Source organism: Oryza brachyantha, chromosome 4 (genome assembly GCF_000231095.2).
Source record: "Oryza brachyantha chromosome 4, ObraRS2, whole genome shotgun sequence".
Lineage (NCBI taxonomy): Eukaryota > Viridiplantae > Streptophyta > Magnoliopsida > Poales > Poaceae > Oryza > Oryza brachyantha.
In genome coordinates, this window is record NC_023166.2 from 13,475,514 (window position 1) to 13,494,472 (window position 18,959).

The window sequence follows — 18,959 nt, forward strand, 5'->3', positions numbered from 1 at the left end:
CTATGCAAATAATGATGCCACTAACATTGACACGCTCAAAAAAAGCCATTCTTACTATACGTTTTTCCAAGCAATTAAAATGTTAAAATTACAGCATAAATCAGCACCCAGACGCGCTCCGCAGCTCGTCGATCGTGGCCTGCTGCTCGGTCGACCACTCACGCGCCAGGCCGGGGTCGTGCCGGAGCGGGAGCGTCGCCACCGTCCCGCCGGAGCTAGGGTTGCTCCCCCTCCACGTCCTCCTCCCCCCGCCGCCGCAGGTGTGGGACCCGTTCTGGGCGGCGGCGGGTGTCCGTTCGCGGCCATGTCCATGTGCCTCCCAATTGGGCACAGAAGAGGCTAGCGCGCGCGGGCCTGCATATGACATCATAGGTAGAGCACGTCAGAGAGATCGACGAAGCGAGATGCCCAGACTGTACCCCCGTATTCGGCGCCCGAAATTTTATCCAGCACTGCCCTCGCCGTCGACACCCAGTTCAAGGAACCGCGCGCGTGCAGCACGTACAACCAGAGCCCAACATCGCAGCTACTCCTACACGCTAGGCTAGCGCGAGGAGGAGGCTGGTCGGCATGAAGCTCCAAGAGGCCACGCGTGGCTCGAGCACACACGTCTCCCATGCAGGCGCGCGGTTCTGGTTCCGGCCGGCGCCTGGCGTTGCTACGTCGATACGATCTGGACCGGGGGGGGGGGGGGGGGGGGGGGGTTGTATGTGTATCATCTATCTCATCAACCAACATGGCAACTCTAGCTAGCCAGCGTTGGCCGCAAGCGGCCCCTGCCCCAAAAATTCCAAGCACCACGGTGCACGGAGCCGCCCACGGATGCTCCGTATCCGGTGAATCTCCACGCACACAGCCGGCGCGGCGAATCATGGCGGGGGGCCCGGCAGAATCTACCGAGCGCTCGCGCGCGCGTCTCGAGTGCGAAGCCGAGGCGGCCGTCACCAAAATGACCAAACGGGTGTCCCATTGTGAGTTGTGACGCGTCCCCGTCGAGCCTGCAGGGCGATGTTGACGACGCGCGCGACAGCTGGGTGATTGTTTTGTTTTTTTTTTTTGACAAAGTCAAATGTTATATCACAAAACAATTTATGAATAATTTTTTATATCGTATTTTTAATAATCTAAAAGATAAGCTAAAAAATTGTTTAAAAAACTAATATAAATTTTAAATTTAAAGTTAACTATTTAATTTTTGACTTATAAGTCTCAGCGAAAAGATGGGACGAGGGACAGCACGCCTGCACCGGTGTGAAGGAGGAACTGGATCGCATCGTGCGACGACCGGTGCTACACAGATGCCGCAGAAGCTGCGAGCCAAATGGAGCAATTTTGTTATCTGCACGCTGGATTGTGTATTATAATATATAAATAAAGAGCGAACTGACCAATCTCGTTAACTCCGTACTCAAAAGTCCAGTGGGGAACGGGACGCGAGACGACTCTGTTTCGTCAAACATGGCGTTAGGTACGTAGACAGGTAATTACACTCGAAGGTTATCCTATATAGAAAGCTAAACACACGGGAGTAACACATACTACCTGCCAGTAGGAGACACGACTGACCTACCAAGGTGCGTCAAATTAAAATACGCTAACCGATAATGAGTTCAAGCTTCACACACTATCTCGTTCAAAAGAGGAAAAAGATTCACGCACTAACCACGATTACTTTAGGTACTCCCTCGCTTACGAATGCGATACGGTCGCGTCAACTTATTTGTCGATATATTTTACTGCCCCTCGCCTTGCGAGTTCTTGCCGTCTTGCCATCTCCATCCATTTTGCACGAAGCCATCGAGACATCTATCTACATTATATTATATATACATATATAAACATATAAATAAAGTAATAGAAAAAAGTCACCACGTTCATTTTTATGGGTTAAAGAATACCACATTAATCAAAGAAAAATAAAAAAAGAAAATCCAATTGGAAAAAGTATCCAGGTTAACTGTAGGAACAATGAGAAAATAAAAAAAAAGGTCAATCAGACATTAGATTAGTAAATTTGAACTCTTTCTTATGTACTAAATTTGAGTCCATAAAAAAATCCCATAAAAATACAATTTCGGAATTAAAGATAAATAAAAATAATAAAAAGTCCATGTGTAAATACAGTTTCAGAAAAAATTCAAATCTCGAATTAAAAATTTTAAAATAATGGATATTGAGGGAAGAATCTATCTATAAATACAATTTCAAAATTAAAAAATAAAGAAAAATGGAAAAGTCCATGTGTAATACAGTTTAGAAAAATCCAAATCTCGGATTAAAATTTTTGAAATAATTGATATTAAGGGTAGAGTCAATCTATAAATATAATTTGAAAACATATAAAATTCTAGTTAAAAATAGGTAAAATTAAGAGAAAGAGTCAACATATAAATATAATTTAGAATATATAAAATTTGAATTGTAGATTAGATATTATGCAGAACAGAGTTTATGATCAGTACAGTTTAGAATATCGGTAAAAGAGAAAAAAAGAGAATCTAGCTAGAAATACATTTCTGGAATTAAAAATAAATAAAAATAATAAAAGAGAGTACATGTGTAAATGAAGCGACCCACGTATTCCACTCCCGAGGTAGAATACCGGTCTATGACACATTACTCAATAAACTCCGTTCATCAAGAAATATGTCCATCAGAGTAGCATAGCAGAAACTTTACGATGGTTCCGATTATTACAATACCCTAAAAGCTTAGCTCAACACCGAACTCAAGCAATGACAACAAAAGATACAAGGTAGAAGCTAGAAATATAAACAACAAAAGCACTCCAACTACTCGTACAACTACCGGTATTAGAAAAACTAATGTTCTACTGCTACTACCCCTACTGTGACAACGCATCACACACTACTGCTCGTCGACCCCGACGTCATCATAGAGACCTTCAGGGTTCTCATCCATCACCTGCTTTTCTTCCGCTCCTTCAGTATAATCTTCTTCTTCATTTGTATCTAATGGTTCAACATCTATATCCAAGGAATTAACATAGGGGATGAGTACGAAAGGTACTCAACAAGACCATCAATAGCAATGAAGTGTTTGAATGCAATAATATAGTATCCAAGATCCTTCAAGGAATTCCTAATAATTTTGGCAACTCTTTCTTTCAAAATCTCCAATTTTAATTTGAAAATCTACTACACATGAGGTACCACAGGGTAGAACCTCCGATAGATTCCTTTCCTGCCGCGTCCGCAGTTTCTACGAAACAGGGAGTGACATATCACAATTCAATACACTCTGCAGAGGTGTGTCGCTGTACCCACAGACGTCTTAAACCTTTTAATGCCCACACCCGTCGACGCTTTAAACATACTGCACCTTGTATGCCGGCAAGGTTAAGATCACAAGCTTTTCATCAATCCCATCTGTCAGTTATCTCTGTGGGTGATCCCCGCAACAACAGTAGATCAATCATCGGATTCCGCAACAACGGCAATCCACATCATCTAGTCGGATCCTGCAACAACAGCAATCCTCATCGCTAGCCCACGCTCACAGGGTTCACGGAAGTCCTTAGCCCACAGGATAAAGCCATTAAGAAAGCATTACTAAGCCAGCCCGTCCCATTCCAGGTCATGTGGTCGACACGATCGTTACGGCGCTTGCATACCAGATGGCAGTTGTTAGTTAACCTTATGATATACTCCACAACCCACAAGTACCAGTTGCCAACAAATAAGATCATCAAGGAACTGATCCACATATATATCCATGCACATAATTAACATTTAAAAGTAAACTTCTGGTTTTCTATGCAATGGTGAGGGTTATATAGGTTGTAAATACTTGAAATAACTAAGCAATATGATCAAGAGATGGACTTGCCTGGATAGAAAACACCAAGAGTGTCTCCGGATTCAGTCGAAATGATTGACTCCTCTGGAACTCGAACTTCTAAAAGACAATACAAAAGTCTGAATAAAAACGTATTCCGATCGTATGATATATATACGCATGCAATGTATATGCATAGTGTCTTATGAATATTGACCTCAATAGATTTTATTTAATTTAACCTTGGTTCCGATGTTAATTTAAAATGTATACTTCAAGATATTTAAATTATGATGCTTAAGTGATTTATTGAATAATAATTAAAAATAGACTTTATTTAATCAACAATATGATGAAATTAAGAATTTAAATAATTGAATAGTACACTATATAACTTACAAACTATAGTTTGGAAAAGAAATGAATTAATTCATTTGCTCAAGTTTTATTACTCTAATATATGGAATCAATTATTTAGCAAACCACTAAAATAACTCAATAGTGAATGCTCACTACACCCCCTCACCTACTGTTCTCCTCTTATTATCTTCTTCCTCCTGCCTGCTCTCTCTCTCACGCACATACATACACTCTCACCTTGCTGCTGCCATTGAAGCTCCATTTCTTCATTGCTGCTGTTGTGCTCTACCTCTAGTGACTCCTTTGCTGCTGCTACTCGAAGTTCCAAGCTTGCCTCCTGCCAAGCCCCTCACTCTCTACTGCTCTCTACCTTTCTCTCTCTCTTTCTCTCTCCCCTAGATCTGGATGTATGCAGCCCCCTTGGCCGTTGGCACCCAGCTCCGATGGTGGCTGCCGTGAAGAAGGCCAGTTGTAGTTCTGGCAACTCCGGTGACCCTAACATTCATAAGTAATTTCACTAACTCCAGGATCCCCTTTTCCCCCCTTTTCTCCTGCTATACAGTACACACATATATCTCCTCGTCTAAAGTTCTTCACTGTGATTGCATATATAGCTGGGATGTATATACTACTACTACAATCTGACACTTTAGTTTCTATAGCTTTTATATATTGGTTCAGAATGGTTGCTAGGTTCAGAATAATTTTCCTCTAATGCAGTGTTCTGAAATAATGTCTAACTCTAAACTTCTAAAAGTAATTATATTTCAGAGATGATAATTATGACTAAATACTTATAAGGTTGATATCCATACTAATAAAATAAACTGAACACTCTAACTATGTCCGATTCTTATGCATGCTCTATTTCTTACTAATTGTTTCATGAATTAAATATTTATTTTTACAGAACTATAATAGCACATAGACCAACTATGATTGTCCAGTAAAAAAAATATGCAATACCTTTCTCTCAACCTAAACTCTAGATTGATGTGAATTTATATCCATCTAAAAATACTAATGCTACTGATTAGTATGCAGTATCCCCTCTCCTCCTTTGTTTTTAAAGTTTTGGTTACCTTTTTGTTGCTTCTATTCTGATACTGAAAGATGTATGGTAAAACTCCTCCTGTACTTCTACTGCCACTCTCTGGATCAGAATGATTTTGCTATAACAATCTTCTTCTCCTTAACTAGGGTACCTACTCCTTCTGGAGCTGGAGCCCCTGCTCCACCTGAGCTTGCTGGTCTTGCCCTCTTCTTGCTCAGATTTTCCTCTCTCTAACTCTCCTTTGGTTGTACTGAGTTCTACGGCTGTGCTGTGTGAATTGATTTGGAATGGCTTACTGGTGAGACTCTTGTTACGGTGAATTTGAGAGATTTTATTACTGTGTACAGTGTTTTTCTAGGTGACTCACCTGCAAAGAACTTGCTGGCAGCACTAGAGCTTGACACCTCACATTTGCTTGCTCGGTGGAAATTTTGAGAATTTTACTGATTTCCAGAAAAATGGAAATTTTGGCAAAATGTAGATATTTGATACCTTTTTCATTCCAGCCCCTAATATTTTCAAAATTCAGGAGGTAACTCTGAGTTTAGGGACTGATTTGTAATTGCCCAAAAACATAGGGTTTTCTAAAAATTGAATATTCATGGAAATTTGTAGAGATAGTTCATGCTACTAATTTTGTGCCCCTATATGGTCTGGTTGCAAAATATATGGCATGAATAACTCATAATATTTCTATGGTGTCTAAAAGATAAATTCTGGTAACCTCCTAAATTAATTTGGTGTTAGAATAAACACCACATTTTTAATTAGCTACTGTATTTTTCATAGTAATAGGTGATGATGTATACTTGAAATATGAAAGAAGAATGTAATATGTATATGTAAGTGAAATAAAAGATTTTATTTATCCTATTGTGTTTTCCTATTTTGATGATATGCATACGAGTCGGTCTTCTAACGTGAAAAACCAAACCACAGCATGGAAATTAAATGAAATAAAAAAATAGGGTCGTTACAGTAAATTCAATTTAGAAGAATCCAAATTTTCGATTAAAAATTTTAAAATAATTAATATTGAGAAAGAGTCTATGGATAAATACAATTTAGAAACATCTAAAATTCTGGTTAGAAATAAGTAAAATTAAGAGAAAGATTTAACATATAAATATAATTCCGAAATATATAAAATTTAAACTATAAATTAAATATTATGTGTAAAAGAACTTATGTACCCGTATATATTAGAATACAGTTAAACGAGGTTTTACATAAAAATATAATTTATAAAAAAGTAAATTCTAATTAATTATTAAAAATAATTATTATTTAAAATAAAAAATACAATTTATAACGGTGCTAGTCGCGCAATATGTGCGGGCCAAGTTTACAATACAATACAAAATATTACCGGTGATTTTTATATCCTCTGTATAAACAAAGAAACATTATTATTTTATACTTAAATTTAACAATTTCACAGTCTTATTAGGTTATAGAAGTTCATTACTCACTCGTTACACCCTCTTTTATCATATTTATTTAATTCTATAATATAATATTATCGTAGTGTTTGCACGCTAAGAGAAACGGGGAAAAGCAAAATAAAGTGATTAATTAGTGGAAACGAAGAATTCGCTGCGGGCGCCTACCCGCCTAGAATAAAAGGACAACAAGGCCAGGAGTTTAGGAATTTCTGAGCCAGGGAATCTACTCCCCTTCTCTCCTCCGTCCTTCTCCAGTCTCCCTCTCTGCGTGCTTCGATTCTTTCCCTCCACCGCTCGCTTGCTCAAATCTGGGCCATCTTGCCCCCCGGGTTTCGCCGCTTCCTTGTCGCTGCACCCAATCGGGGAGGCGAGGCTGCCGCCTCGTTTCCTCCGTTCGGGGATTGGGATTTTTCCGGACGAAGAAACGATCTCAGCTAGAGCTTGGAGGCTTCCGCGTGGCCCGGTGATTGGAGGTGGAGCCGGGACTGGGAGTAGTTTCTGCGAGCTTTCTCCGGATGCAGTGTGGAGTTCTTTGTTCAAGGCTGGATTTTGTTTGATAGGAATGGATTTGGTGCAGATGTACCTGCTGGCAATTGGTTGTGGGGACTTTGAGTTGGTTGCAAGTGTCAGATTTGATCGCCTCGGTGCTTAATTTGAGGTTGTGGATCACTTTTTTTTTTTTTGATAAAAGGACGATTCTTTTTGGATCAAGGAGTACTTCTAAGACAGAACCCTGGTCGATTATAGATTCTTCGCTGTTGGTGTCGTCTGTCCCTTTATTTCCATGCTATCTTTCCTGTGTCAATAGGAGGACTTCGGCGGAGAAATTTGCTCCTTGTTGATGCTTTAGGGAGTTACCTTTCTGACCCTTCCCTCGAAAGGCTTGAACATTTTTAGTCACTGTGCTGATTGTTCAAACAGGTGTTCTACCAGTCGTGGAGAGTAGGCCTAATCCCTCTATGAACAATACAATCAGAAAAGCAGTATCCAGTTCTGAAGCTGCCTATTAATCTAGTACCAGTGTCGTACAAAGATATTTTATTTTTGGCAGAATACAGTGATCCCTCTGCTTCTTGTCCAATTTTAGGAGTGGAGCAAAGCCATGGATATGCCTACACCATCCAACCATGGTGGCTGTAACGGAAACATTGGCAGCAGTGAAGTGCATTCAGAGGATCCTTATTCCACTGCAGCGGCCATGAACTTTGATTCTTACTCAGAGATGTGCAATCCTTCGGTGGCTGACCAACTGTTCTCTCTGCTAAATGATCCAGCTGCAAACCGGATGTTTGCCATGTGGTCATCATCCATGGGATCATCGCCTCGTGGTGGGGGTATGAGCGAAGATATGATGCTCGACACCTATTCAGGGCTAGGAGAGGCTGCGGAAGAGCCTTCTCAAATAATGTCATTGAATCCTACTGAAGCAGAGAGAATGGGCAATAGATCAGGTGAGCTTGGTTCAGACAATGGTGCCCATCAATGGAGTAGCATAGTTCCAAGATCTGTCGTGGGCAATTCACTTGCTGACAGGATGCTCATGGCTTTGTCCTTGTTTAGGGAATCATTGGGCAGTGGTGCTCTTGCCCAAGTTTGGATGCCTATTGAGCAGGAGGGTCATCTTCTGCTGAGTACATGTGATCAACCTTTTCTACTTGACCAGGTTCTTGCAGGGTACCGAGAAGCATCCAGAAAATTTGTATTTTCAGCGAAGGAGGAGCCTGGTCTGCATCCAGGGCTTCCAGGGAGGGTATTCATTTCCGGGGTGCCAGAATGGACCTCAAGTGTTCTCTACTATCATAGGCCAGAATACTTGAGGATGGAACATGCTCTTCATCACGACATACGTGGGTCACTTGCAATGCCAATTTATGACGCTGACAAGGATTCTTGCTGTGCGGTGCTTGAGCTTGTTATGAAGAAGGAGAAGCCCGATTTCAGTGCAGAGATGGACAATGTTTGCAATGCCTTGCAGGCAAGTTCTAACCTGCTGATGTTACACCATGAGATTTCACTTTCAAAACTTGAAAACAGATGAATTTTGAGCACACATGATGGACACTATTCCTAATGCTATCCCATGTCTACTTCCTGCTGTAATCTGTAGTGCTTCATATGTCACCATTTGTTAGCAGCTTCTATAAACATTGTGGTAAAAGTACATATACTAGATATAAAATATAAATCCAATTTCCTTATTTCATTTGTGCGAGCTATGTAGAAAAGAGTACACTAGAAGTTAGCTACAAGTATTCCAATTCCTTTGAAGCAATACATAGTAGGCCCACGATTCATAATGTAAGATTTTCTAGCTCTACCTAGATTTATATGGATGCTAATGTATCTAGACATATACACAAACTATATACATTGATCAATAGATGAATTTATACAATGCTAAAAAGTCTTACAATATGAAACAAAGAGAGTATTCTTTAAGAAAAGATATCCAGTGTGTAGTTCTAAGCAACATGTTGCATACTATGAAATTTCTTCAAAGCAACTCTTTGCATTACCCAAGCATTTCATGTTTTTTATATTGGTATAGCAAAACCATGAGGCCTGTTTTAGATACAAATATTTGCACTAATTTTTCAGGATTTGGAATAGCACAAAACTCCCCTCATCCAAATAGACAAGTACCCCCTTGCATAGTTTCCACTATGGTATTTTCAGAATTCTTTATGGCACTGATTTGATCTAGCCATCATTCACCATTTGCTAATATGTGGGAGTTTCATTATCCTTTATGATGTTGATTTAATCGAGCCATCACTCTCTATTTGCTAATATATCATCTGGTACTGTCAGCAAAAAGGCCTATACTCCCTTTAAGTTCTTTGCATAAATACTAATTCACTGAGCTGATAATAATAATGTGAAGTTGTGGCCTTGTGGGTTCATTTCTGCTCTTGTCAATGATAAATTCGTGATAGGTTTTTTTTATGATCTAATATTTCTCTTGGTACTTACATTTGGTATTTGACCCATTACTCTTATGCAGGCAGTGAATTTGAAGGCTGCAACAGATTCGAGCAACCAGAAGGTAATGTTCTTCACTTTTGATTCCTGGACGATTGTTTTGTGACAATCTCTTGCAAACCACAGACAAAATGCATGCTCTCATTTTATTAGTTTTGTATTGACGTTTGATGAATGCACTATTTGTTCATTTGCAGTTTTATACAGAGAACCAGAAAGTTGCTTTCACTGAGATTTTAGATGTTCTAAGAGCTATTTGCCATGCACATATGCTTCCGCTGGCCCTTACATGGGTTCCTACATCAAATGGCATTGATGGTGGTTATGTTGTTGGAAAGGATAGTACCAACCATTCACAATCAGGGAAAGCAATACTACACATCCATGAGTCTGCGTGTTATGTTAACGACACAAATATGCAAGGTTTTCTTCAAGCATGTGCCAATCGTCATCTTGAGAAGGGGCAAGGTATTGCAGGACGAGCACTCAAATCCAATCTACCATTTTTCTCACCCGATATAAGAGAGTACAGTATTGAGGACTACCCTCTTGCACATCATGCACGTAAGTTTGGTCTGCATGCTGCTGTAGCCATTCGTCTAAGGAGCACATACACTGGCAATGATGACTACATATTGGAATTCTTCCTCCCAATCAACTGCAGAGGCAGTGAAGAACAACAGATGTTGTTGAATAACCTCTCCAGTACCATGCAAAGAATATGCAAAAGTCTGAGAACAGTTTATGAAGCAGAGGTTGGTAAAGTTAATGCTTGCACTGCAGCTGTGGAAAGGAAAACCAATGAGAATTGCTTACCAACTGGACACACAGAAAGTTCTTCGCATGGTGATCAGCCAATCACAGAAGCTTCATTCCAGGGTACATCTATAGCTAACAAACCAGGAGCCATGGAACCTGAGTTGGCTGAGCAGGTGCTCTACTAACTTTGTCTTAAAAATATGTCATGCTATGCACCTGATTTAGTAAGTAGCCAATTGGCATAGCTTGAATATAAACTCTTTTTATACCATGAACAATCAAAATATACATGACTGAACTGAAGATGTTCTTTCTGTAGATATATCTAGTTCTGTAAATATTTAGAATAATCATGTCTTAGTTTTCATAGCTGTTGCTGAAAATTTAGTTGAATTATGTATCTTTGCCTCTGCCTTTTAAATAATGTCATCAAAATCAGCCTTATTAATTAGGTCGCCTTATTAATTAGGTATGAGATTAGCATACCCCTTTCAGTTTTATTAGAGGAAAAGGCATCCAATAGTAGTAAAGGTAGTAGCAAGGTCCTTTCTGAATATGCTAGTAACACAAAATACACCATAATCCGTCTGGGATGGGTTTGATCCACAAAAACTATACTCAACATGAATTCATAAATGTAACTGAGTTGATAGTAGAATCTAGAATGCCCTTATCCACTTGTCGACCATCTTCTTCTGCACTTCAGGTACAGTCTAGTTCTATAGGACATGCAGAGAAAAAGCGCAGTACAGCCGAGAAGAATATTAGCTTGGATGTTCTTCGTAAGTACTTCTCTGGAAGCCTGAAGGATGCTGCAAAGAGCCTTGGTGGTGAGCCTCTAGCGTGTCTTTTTTTCTGTAAAGCAGTGTATAGTTAAACGGTTGACTTTCTGCTGACACCCTCTTTTAATATTGTGTGCAGTTTGTCCAACAACTTTGAAACGAATATGCCGGCAGCATGGAATTTCACGATGGCCATCTCGCAAGATAAACAAGGTTAACCGTTCATTAAAGAAGATTCAAACTGTCATAAACTCTGTTCATGGTGTGGATAGATCCTTGCAGTATGACCCTGCTACTGGATCTCTTGTTCCAGTAGTTTCAATGCCAGAAAAGTCGGCGTTCCCTTCTCTTGATGCTTTGCCAACTCCATCAGTTGGAAAAACTGTGGAAGACCCAAAATCTGAACAAGGGTATTCTTCGCCTGATGGACTGCAAAGGCAATGCTGCCAGTTGCAGATCTCTGATGAGAAGAAAAGTAATGATAATAAATTTCACATTGGCAACGGTAATAGTGCTTCTTATGGTACAAATGCCACAGCAAAATCTAATTCTGAGGGCACAAAAAGCCCATTATGTCCAACTGGTGCTTTTAGTGCTTTGCATCTCAAAAGAACGGATTACGCCAATCCTTCTGGTTCTCTCCAACCAAGTTCTGAATGCACCAGGGATCAAATAGTTGGAAGAATCTCACCATCTATACAACAAGCAGATCTTGATATGCTTGATGATCATGCAGCCAAGGACAAGGACAACATGCATGCTTCTACCTCTGGTACGACAGACTCTTCTAGCGGCAGCGCATCAAGCCACTCCACCTTCAAACAGAACATTAGATGTGCCCTTAAAGATACAACCAGTCCTGCGCTAACAGTTAAGGCTACCTACCATGGAGACACTGTGCGGTTCAAGTTCTTGCCTTCGATGGGTTGGTATCACCTACTGGAAGAAATAGCAAAGAGATTTAAGCTACCAACCGAGGCATTCCAGCTCAAGTACAGGGATGACGAGGATGAGTGGGTCATCTTGGCAAACGATTCAGATCTCCAGGAGTGCGTTGATGTCCTCGACTCTATAGGCTCACGCAACGTGAAGCTCCAGGTTCGAGACCTTCCTTGTAACATCGGCAGCTCAGGAAGCAGCACTTGTTTGCAACTGGAAGCGCATAGCTCATGACAGAGCAAGAAGACAGGGTAAGAAAGAAGTCCTGGGCTCTCAACTGTAACATATTACTGTAGGCTAGTCTTTATTGTAGCAACAGCGAACAGGGTCTGTATTCTGTATACAGTAGGGGTATAGTATACAGTGTAGCAGCAAGAAGGGTAGAGTCCAGATCTTTACTCTCGCAACAATGCCATGGAGGTCTTTAAGTTAGTCGAACCACGACCATGACAATGATCCGTTGTCGTGATGGTCTACAGTGCATGAGGATACGTAGTCCTGTCTCTCTGTAATATCTATACGTGCTCATGAATGTTTCTGCACATACTGTTCCAACTGTAAATCTGTTTCTTTCAGCTCCCCTTGGGAATTATTGTATTTGTATGGTACGAGTGATTGCTGGTATCCCCTGCCCTGCTGTACTTACTACTGGTGTTGTATTTCTTTGTCTTTGTGAGCATGAAGCGATTCTGAGTCACTTATGGATATATCTTTTCTGCACACACTCAACTTCCAAAAGTGACCCGATTGCTCGTCATTGGCGTAGTCTTTATTGGCAGAAATGTAGCCGGGGCAGGTTATACCGTGGAGCAGCTGGTGATTTCTTGATGATACGAAAGCTACCGCCTATGGACTATGGTCTGGTGAGCTGAAAAAGTCCAGCTGACAGCGACAGGTTTGAACCGGACTAGCTAGACATCTACTCGACAAAACAAACTGCAACTGAGCATCGCAGCTCGCACGCACGGTACGACGGCGTCGCCACCCCGCAAGCGGCATGGCGATGGCGGCTGGCTGGCCAATCAATCAGCCATACCACCGGGAGCGGAGGGGACCGACCAGCCGGCGGCGAGGCTGAGGAAGAGGAGGGGCAGGGAAGGCCCATGTCATCATGCGCGTGTGGCGGTCGGGGGGGACTGATGACACCACGGTGGCCTGGTTGGTCGCACGACCCGACGACCGATCTTTTGACCGGAGCTTGCCTTGTGTTGCATTGCATCCCGCCGTCCGGCCGGCCAAAGCCCTCTCTCTCACCGTCAGTCCGTCTCTCGCTGGACACCGGGACAGACGGGGCCGCCCTCTGGTCCAAAGACAAGAAGTGGCTGGCCTGCTAGCTGGGTGGTCCATCGCTGCCGTGGCCCCGATGACGACGGACGCGAGACGGCGAGAGATCATTACAAGTGGCTACCAATCAAGCAGAAACAAATACAATCATGCCGTGACAACAACGGAAGTGAGTTTCAGGGATTAGCCAGGCACCTTCCTGGGTTCCTGTTCCGTTTTAATACTACGAGATGCAGAAACTCTTAACTGTGATCTAGCCTGGTATGAATTTTCCTCCAAGGACAACAAGAGATCGTAAGCAAAACACCAAAGCCATAACCACATCCCGTACTCGCCGTATACGCACTACTAGCGCTGTAGCAACGTAGTAGTAGCATACTAGCATTTATACTCGATGAAGAAGCTTAAAAAGAGCTTTCAAGTTTCAACTGCAGAGCCCGTCGTCTAGCTAGCTAGCCTGCACAGAATAAAATCGCCGATCATCTTATGCAGGCATGCAGCAGCAGCAGCAGCAGGAGCAGAGCAGTGGTCCTGTCCATCGAGGTATCAGGAAGTACTGATCCCCAGCGGCATCCGTTCCACGCTGTGCCGCCTGCTTTTGCGACATGCTGCATGTGTACGATGAGTTTTTAGCTAGAGAGACTGGAGAGTGTGAGCAAGCGATCAGTGCATCGGCTCAACACGATAGTATAGTACTCCTCCTGTGTGATAAAGCTAAAGCTCAGCTGCATGATCGATCATGATCTTCTTTAGCGGCCTAGCTAAGCTAAAGCATCGCATCAACAGGCTAGCTTAGGTCCAAGCGATCATGGGCGCTTTCCTTTGCCTTTTCGCCCTCCCATTTTGCACCTCCGATCGGTCCAACTTGGCCATCACATCATCATGGCTCCCTCACCTCCGTTCGCCGAAACTTAACGAAATTTTAAGATAGTTTCGATTGATCTGAACTTGTGAAGCATCTCACCAACACTATGAGTGACATATTTTCTTTTGTAGGATGAATCAAAGCAATCGCGTACGTGTGGCATGTGTTGCTAATTCAGATTAAACCTCTCCTTTTTTTGGTTCAGGAAAGGAGTACTTGAGATTTCAGAAGTTGGCACGGACACATATACAGGAGCTAGTTTATACTTATTGGTACAAGGAGCAAACCAAATGATCGGTAGTAGTTATAAACCTTTACTAGCTTTTCTGAAGATGACAGGAGACATGACCTCAATACAAAAAAAAAGAATCGCGAAGTGTTGTGGTCGAATTGGTAGCTTCAGATTTTGATTAATCAAGCTCGTCGCTTCTCTGTAGTCTGAACCACGTATCCATCATGTATATATACAACTATACAAGCGTACGTACATACTCCACGATCGGAACAAGGCATGTCTTTTCTATTCCTGCCCTGTCTCTGTTCTCAACCACCTAGCTGCTACTAATCACCAACTTGGTTGATTATAGGCATCGAACTTTCTGCACATTGTCGATTGATCTTTTCATTGCCCAGTTGACTGTTCCTAAAGAAAAACTCTTCTTAGCAATCGATGTCGCACACCCAACCATTTTCTACTCCTCCCTCCCTTTCAGAATACAAGATGAGTTTTTTTTTATCCCATGCCAAAAACGTTTAGTTTTAACCAAATTTATAAAAAAATATATACCACCATCTAAAATACCAATTTAACAAATTAATTTATTAAATCCATTTTCGAATGTATTTCCTTGGTGCTGAAAATGTTGTTTTTTTATAAACTTAGCTAAATTTAAAGAAGTTTGATTTGCGACAAAACCTAAACCCCTTGTATCCTGAAACTAATCATGTACGTAACAACATGGTAGTACCATGAAATTGAAATGTCCTAAATCACTCTTCATTTCGTTACTAATTTTTCACATAAGTACTAGGAGAGATATATCTTTTGCAGATGAAGAATAAAATGCAGAGACATCAGTATCGTAGCCCGTGCGTGTACTACGTACTTAGTATACGTACTACTAACCTAATCGATTTTGGCCGACATGAGAGAGTATAATATGGCTCTGTTTGTGATCTAGCCTTAACTACCTCCCTATGTGCAGCCTGGTAGAGATGTACTTTAGTGTCCGTTGGTGGTTTATACCACTAAGTACATGCAAAAGCGTTGCACCGCCTTTTTGCCCATTGGGATTTAAATTTGCTTGGATCAATTAGCTTGAGAGGAATCATGGCTAAAGGGAAAGCATATGCATGCTGCTAACATGCAAGGATCAAAGAAAAGAGGCCATCAAGCAGCGGAGCAAGCTTGTCAAAAGCTAAGGCTAGATGGATGGTTTTCTTTTCCTATCTTTTCTTTATAAGATGTAGCGCTGGAATTCCGCAGCATGTGTTTAGTCTCCCCTGAAATTAGGGGTGTAGATTATATAATAGTATATGTGTACAGCATTGTATTACTATAGTACTAGTAGTAGGAAATAAACTAACCCTCAAACTAGCAGAACATTCTGAAGTAGCAGTAGCTATCTATAAACTATAAATTAATTAAACCTCTCCGGTGCAAGGGTTAGCATCAGGCATCATAAATATGCTTGTCACGCATGACTAGCTAGTCTCATGTGTTGTTACCGCCATTAGCTCATTTTGAATAAGAGATTTTACAGAAAACTGTGAGATTCAGATTTTTACAGAAAACTGTGAAATTCCCAGGGAAATACTAGTAAGCAATAATGCAGCAACACCTGCAGTGCGTACTTCAGTTTTGGAAGGGTCCCAGAAAAGCATTCCTTGTTGGGTCATGGACGCAGCCTTATTCCCTCCAGAGAGCTTTGACATTTTGATCCTACTATAGCAGTAGTATCCTACGGCCCCAAAAAGGGACATGACCAAACTGCCCCTCCCCCACACACACTGACCTCCCTTAACTAACTCCCCCAGTGTACCTCCACGCCATGGAAGCAGCTGGTGATCCCTTCTCGCTTCCAAGTACTCCATGAATGTAACAACTTGATGTGACCTGAGTTCTTCTCTCCTCTCCTCTCCCTCCTCGTCATCTTCCTTCTTCCCTCACCTCGCGCCCGCTGGCCAGATGTTTCTCCACTCCCTCTTGATGCAAAACATGGCCAAGAACAGTACTGCACAGCAGCAGACGAGGTACGTACGCACGCACGGCACGCTTGCATGCGCGCGCGCAATTGGGCGTGCTTTGGTTTTTCATGACGACGTACGGGGTTGGCTGATGTGATGCTTCCATGCGATGCGAGCGCGCAGGTCGAAAGAGAGCGGTGGCGGCGCGGGGAGATCGAGAGGGATGTCGTCCAAGAAGTCGCCGTGGTACCAGCGGGCGGTGGAGGTGCTACTGCTCATATGGAAGCAGCCGGCTGGTGCGGGGACGACGGCGACGACGAAGGCCGCGGCGGCGGCGGGGGTGACGGGCGGCAAGGCGGCGGGGTCGGGGTCGGGGATGGGGGCTCGGCTGCGGAAGTCGTCGTCGCTGAATGTGGCGGCGTCGTTCACGCGGGTCTGCCTCTGCGCGCCGATCTCCTCCTACAACGAGCAGTCGCTCTACTTCCAGGCGGGCGACGTGGCGCCGCGGCGGAGCTACAGCTACCCGCGCGCGTCCTCGGCGTCGGCGTCCGGATGCGGGGGCAGCGGCAGCGGCAGCAGCAACCCGCTGGTGGCGCCGCCGCCCGCGGCCGAGCAGAGGGCGCTGATGAGGGGGGCGCCCGGAACCGGCGGGGAGAGCGCGAGGCGGCCGGTGTTCCGCGGCAAGTCGCTGACGGACGACATCCTCATGCGGCGGTTCGTCGTCGACGAGGAGGCCACGCGGCGGCGCAACGAGATGGAGGTGATCCGGCGCCGCCACGCGGCCGCCGCCAAGCGCCGGCGCCTCGGCCCCAGCCCTCTCCGCCGGATGGCCCTGGCGGAATCGGAGTCGGAAGCCGACGACGACGAGGAGGAGACAACGACGACGGAAGCAGAGCCGAAGCCGACGTCACGGAGGAAGCCCACATCCGTACCGCCCGCCGCCGCAGCGTAACATCGAAGCCTTCCCTCCGCTTGTCTCCGTCTCATTTCTCTTTCTTCTTCTTCTCCTCCTCCTCCTCCTCCCGTTCCTTGTGCTGTTGTCGTTGTCACGCAATGATGCAAGAAGAAAATTCCGAGCAACACGCGGGATCTCTTCGACTCTTCCATATCGACGACGTAGACGTCCCCCACGCAGCGTCCAATCTGCCCGCCCCCCGATCGCGCGCGCACGCATGTTTGAGGAGAAACACACGGTGACACCGACGTGTTTTCCGCTGCCGAATTCGCGGTTGCGCGGGCGCGACGGCCGGAACGAGCAAACGCGGGCGGGGGTTAACGCCAACGGCTAGGCGCGCGGGGCCCCGCGTTGCGAGGGAAGCGTAGCCGACAGCGCTCGCGCCGTCGGTCGAGTCGCGCGGGGCACGCATTGATTGGGCGCTTCTGGGGTTCGTGGTTAAATGCGTGATCGGTATGAAGTCACTAGTCACTACTACTGCCGGTGCCGGCCGTTGGGTGATTATTGACAAACATGTAGTAGTACCGTGCACCGCAGTTAAATTTGAGGGGGGCATCAACGTTCGAAAACCAAACAGTGCCTGCCAGTGGTAAGTCGCGCTCACGCCCCCGGCGAGATCTCTCTCGTCTTCCAGCGATCGCCGTGGTTCCAACTGAACAACATCGCGACACGGCTAGAATAGTGGCGTGCAGAAATGGCCCGGCTCAAAAGCAACAGGTACACTAACCCGCGGATAACATAATCCCCTCCTCGCTAATCAAAAGGGCTTGGAGTGCCAAGTAGGTCTCCATGATTGATGTCCCCCTTCTTTCCGGGCTGGAAAAGCAAAAGGGGATCGCAGCTCTGGCCTGCGTACGCAGCAGTAGACCTGTACTGCTGTAGCAGCAACCCCTGCACTGCACTGCATGCCTCGGCCGCCACGGGGCCCACAGGGCTTCGGCTTTCCTGCAGAGCCTGGACCTATCTCGCTTTGAGGAGTAGTCGAGTGGGCCCATTTCGGTGTTTTTAGTCGTGGGCCCTCCTGGAGCCGCCGCCCGTGGGCTTGTTTTGAGCCCGGAATCGGGGCTCCCTTGCAACCGCGGCTGGACAAGTCACGCTCGGCGCCAACAGCCACGGGTCAACAGCGTAAATTGGGAACGTGTTTGTGATTGATTGCTTCGGAAAAGTACGCCGTGCTCTTTAAATTATCCCGGTTGATGAATAGTTGTCGGGTCCAAATTTTGTCCGATTATTAAGTTCTGATCTTATGTGGTGTACAAGTTGTCCTATTGGATTCCTAATCGAATTGATATGGTGGTAGTCTACACCTGCGTTGTGTACAAATTAACAGTCAGAGTTATGTCATGAAATCCAAAACCAAAACTGAAAAACACGAGTCATCTCAAACTGATCATCTCGGAACCATTTTAGTCAGCACCCAGCAGTTAGCAGTATAAATTCTACTAACTGTGTGGCTGTGTCGGCATCCATTAAGAGTAATATGCTGTTCATCTGACTCTTTTGGGGCTTTCATGTTACTGTTATTATGTTGCTTTTTATGCCGGATGGC

General features: G+C 44.0%; 2 protein-coding genes across 3 annotated transcripts; both read left to right on the top strand.

The window, feature by feature from the left end:
- Nucleotides 1-4,360: 4,360 nt before the first annotated feature.
- Nucleotides 4,361-12,592, top strand: LOC102715846 (protein NLP2-like). Of its 2 annotated transcripts, none has more exons than XM_006652404.3 (6): nt 4,361-4,666; nt 7,745-8,632; nt 9,662-9,703; nt 9,837-10,571; nt 11,105-11,228; nt 11,320-12,592. In XM_006652404.3, exons 2-6 carry the CDS (start codon nt 7,760-7,762, stop codon nt 12,351-12,353), a joined length of 2,808 nt encoding a protein of 935 aa, XP_006652467.1. In that variant the 5' UTR covers nt 4,361-4,666; nt 7,745-7,759; the 3' UTR covers nt 12,354-12,592. The 2 variants fall into 2 exon arrangements, with proteins under 2 accessions (XP_006652467.1, XP_015692207.1); XM_015836721.1 differs by lacking the exon at nt 4,361-4,666 and having other exon boundaries at nt 8,022-8,108; nt 8,218-8,632; nt 11,320-12,353.
- Nucleotides 12,593-16,274: 3,682 nt separating this feature from the next.
- LOC121054258 lies at nt 16,275-17,535 on the top strand. The gene is made up of 2 exons (XM_040523530.1): nt 16,275-16,521; nt 16,639-17,535. Exons 1-2 carry the CDS (start codon nt 16,457-16,459, stop codon nt 17,405-17,407), a joined length of 834 nt encoding a protein of 277 aa, XP_040379464.1. The 5' UTR covers nt 16,275-16,456; the 3' UTR covers nt 17,408-17,535.
- Nucleotides 17,536-18,959: the final 1,424 nt, after the last annotated feature.

What these genes read in the sequence shown, in the direction of transcription:
- LOC121054258 (XM_040523530.1), top strand. Translation starts at nt 16,457, where the DNA reads ATGTTTCTCCACTCCCTCTTGATGCAAAACATGGCCAAGAACAGTACT. An exon ending in ACTGCACAGCAGCAGACGAG is followed by an intron (nt 16,522 to 16,638) that starts GTACGTACGCAC and finishes GCGAGCGCGCAG; the next exon opens with GTCGAAAGAGAGCGGTGGCG.
- LOC102715846 (XM_006652404.3), top strand. Translation starts at nt 7,760, where the DNA reads ATGGATATGCCTACACCATCCAACCATGGTGGCTGTAACGGAAACATT. An exon ending in CAGATTCGAGCAACCAGAAG is followed by an intron (nt 9,704 to 9,836) that starts GTAATGTTCTTC and finishes GTTCATTTGCAG; the next exon opens with TTTTATACAGAGAACCAGAA. An exon ending in TGCTGCAAAGAGCCTTGGTG is followed by an intron (nt 11,229 to 11,319) that starts GTGAGCCTCTAG and finishes TATTGTGTGCAG; the next exon opens with TTTGTCCAACAACTTTGAAA.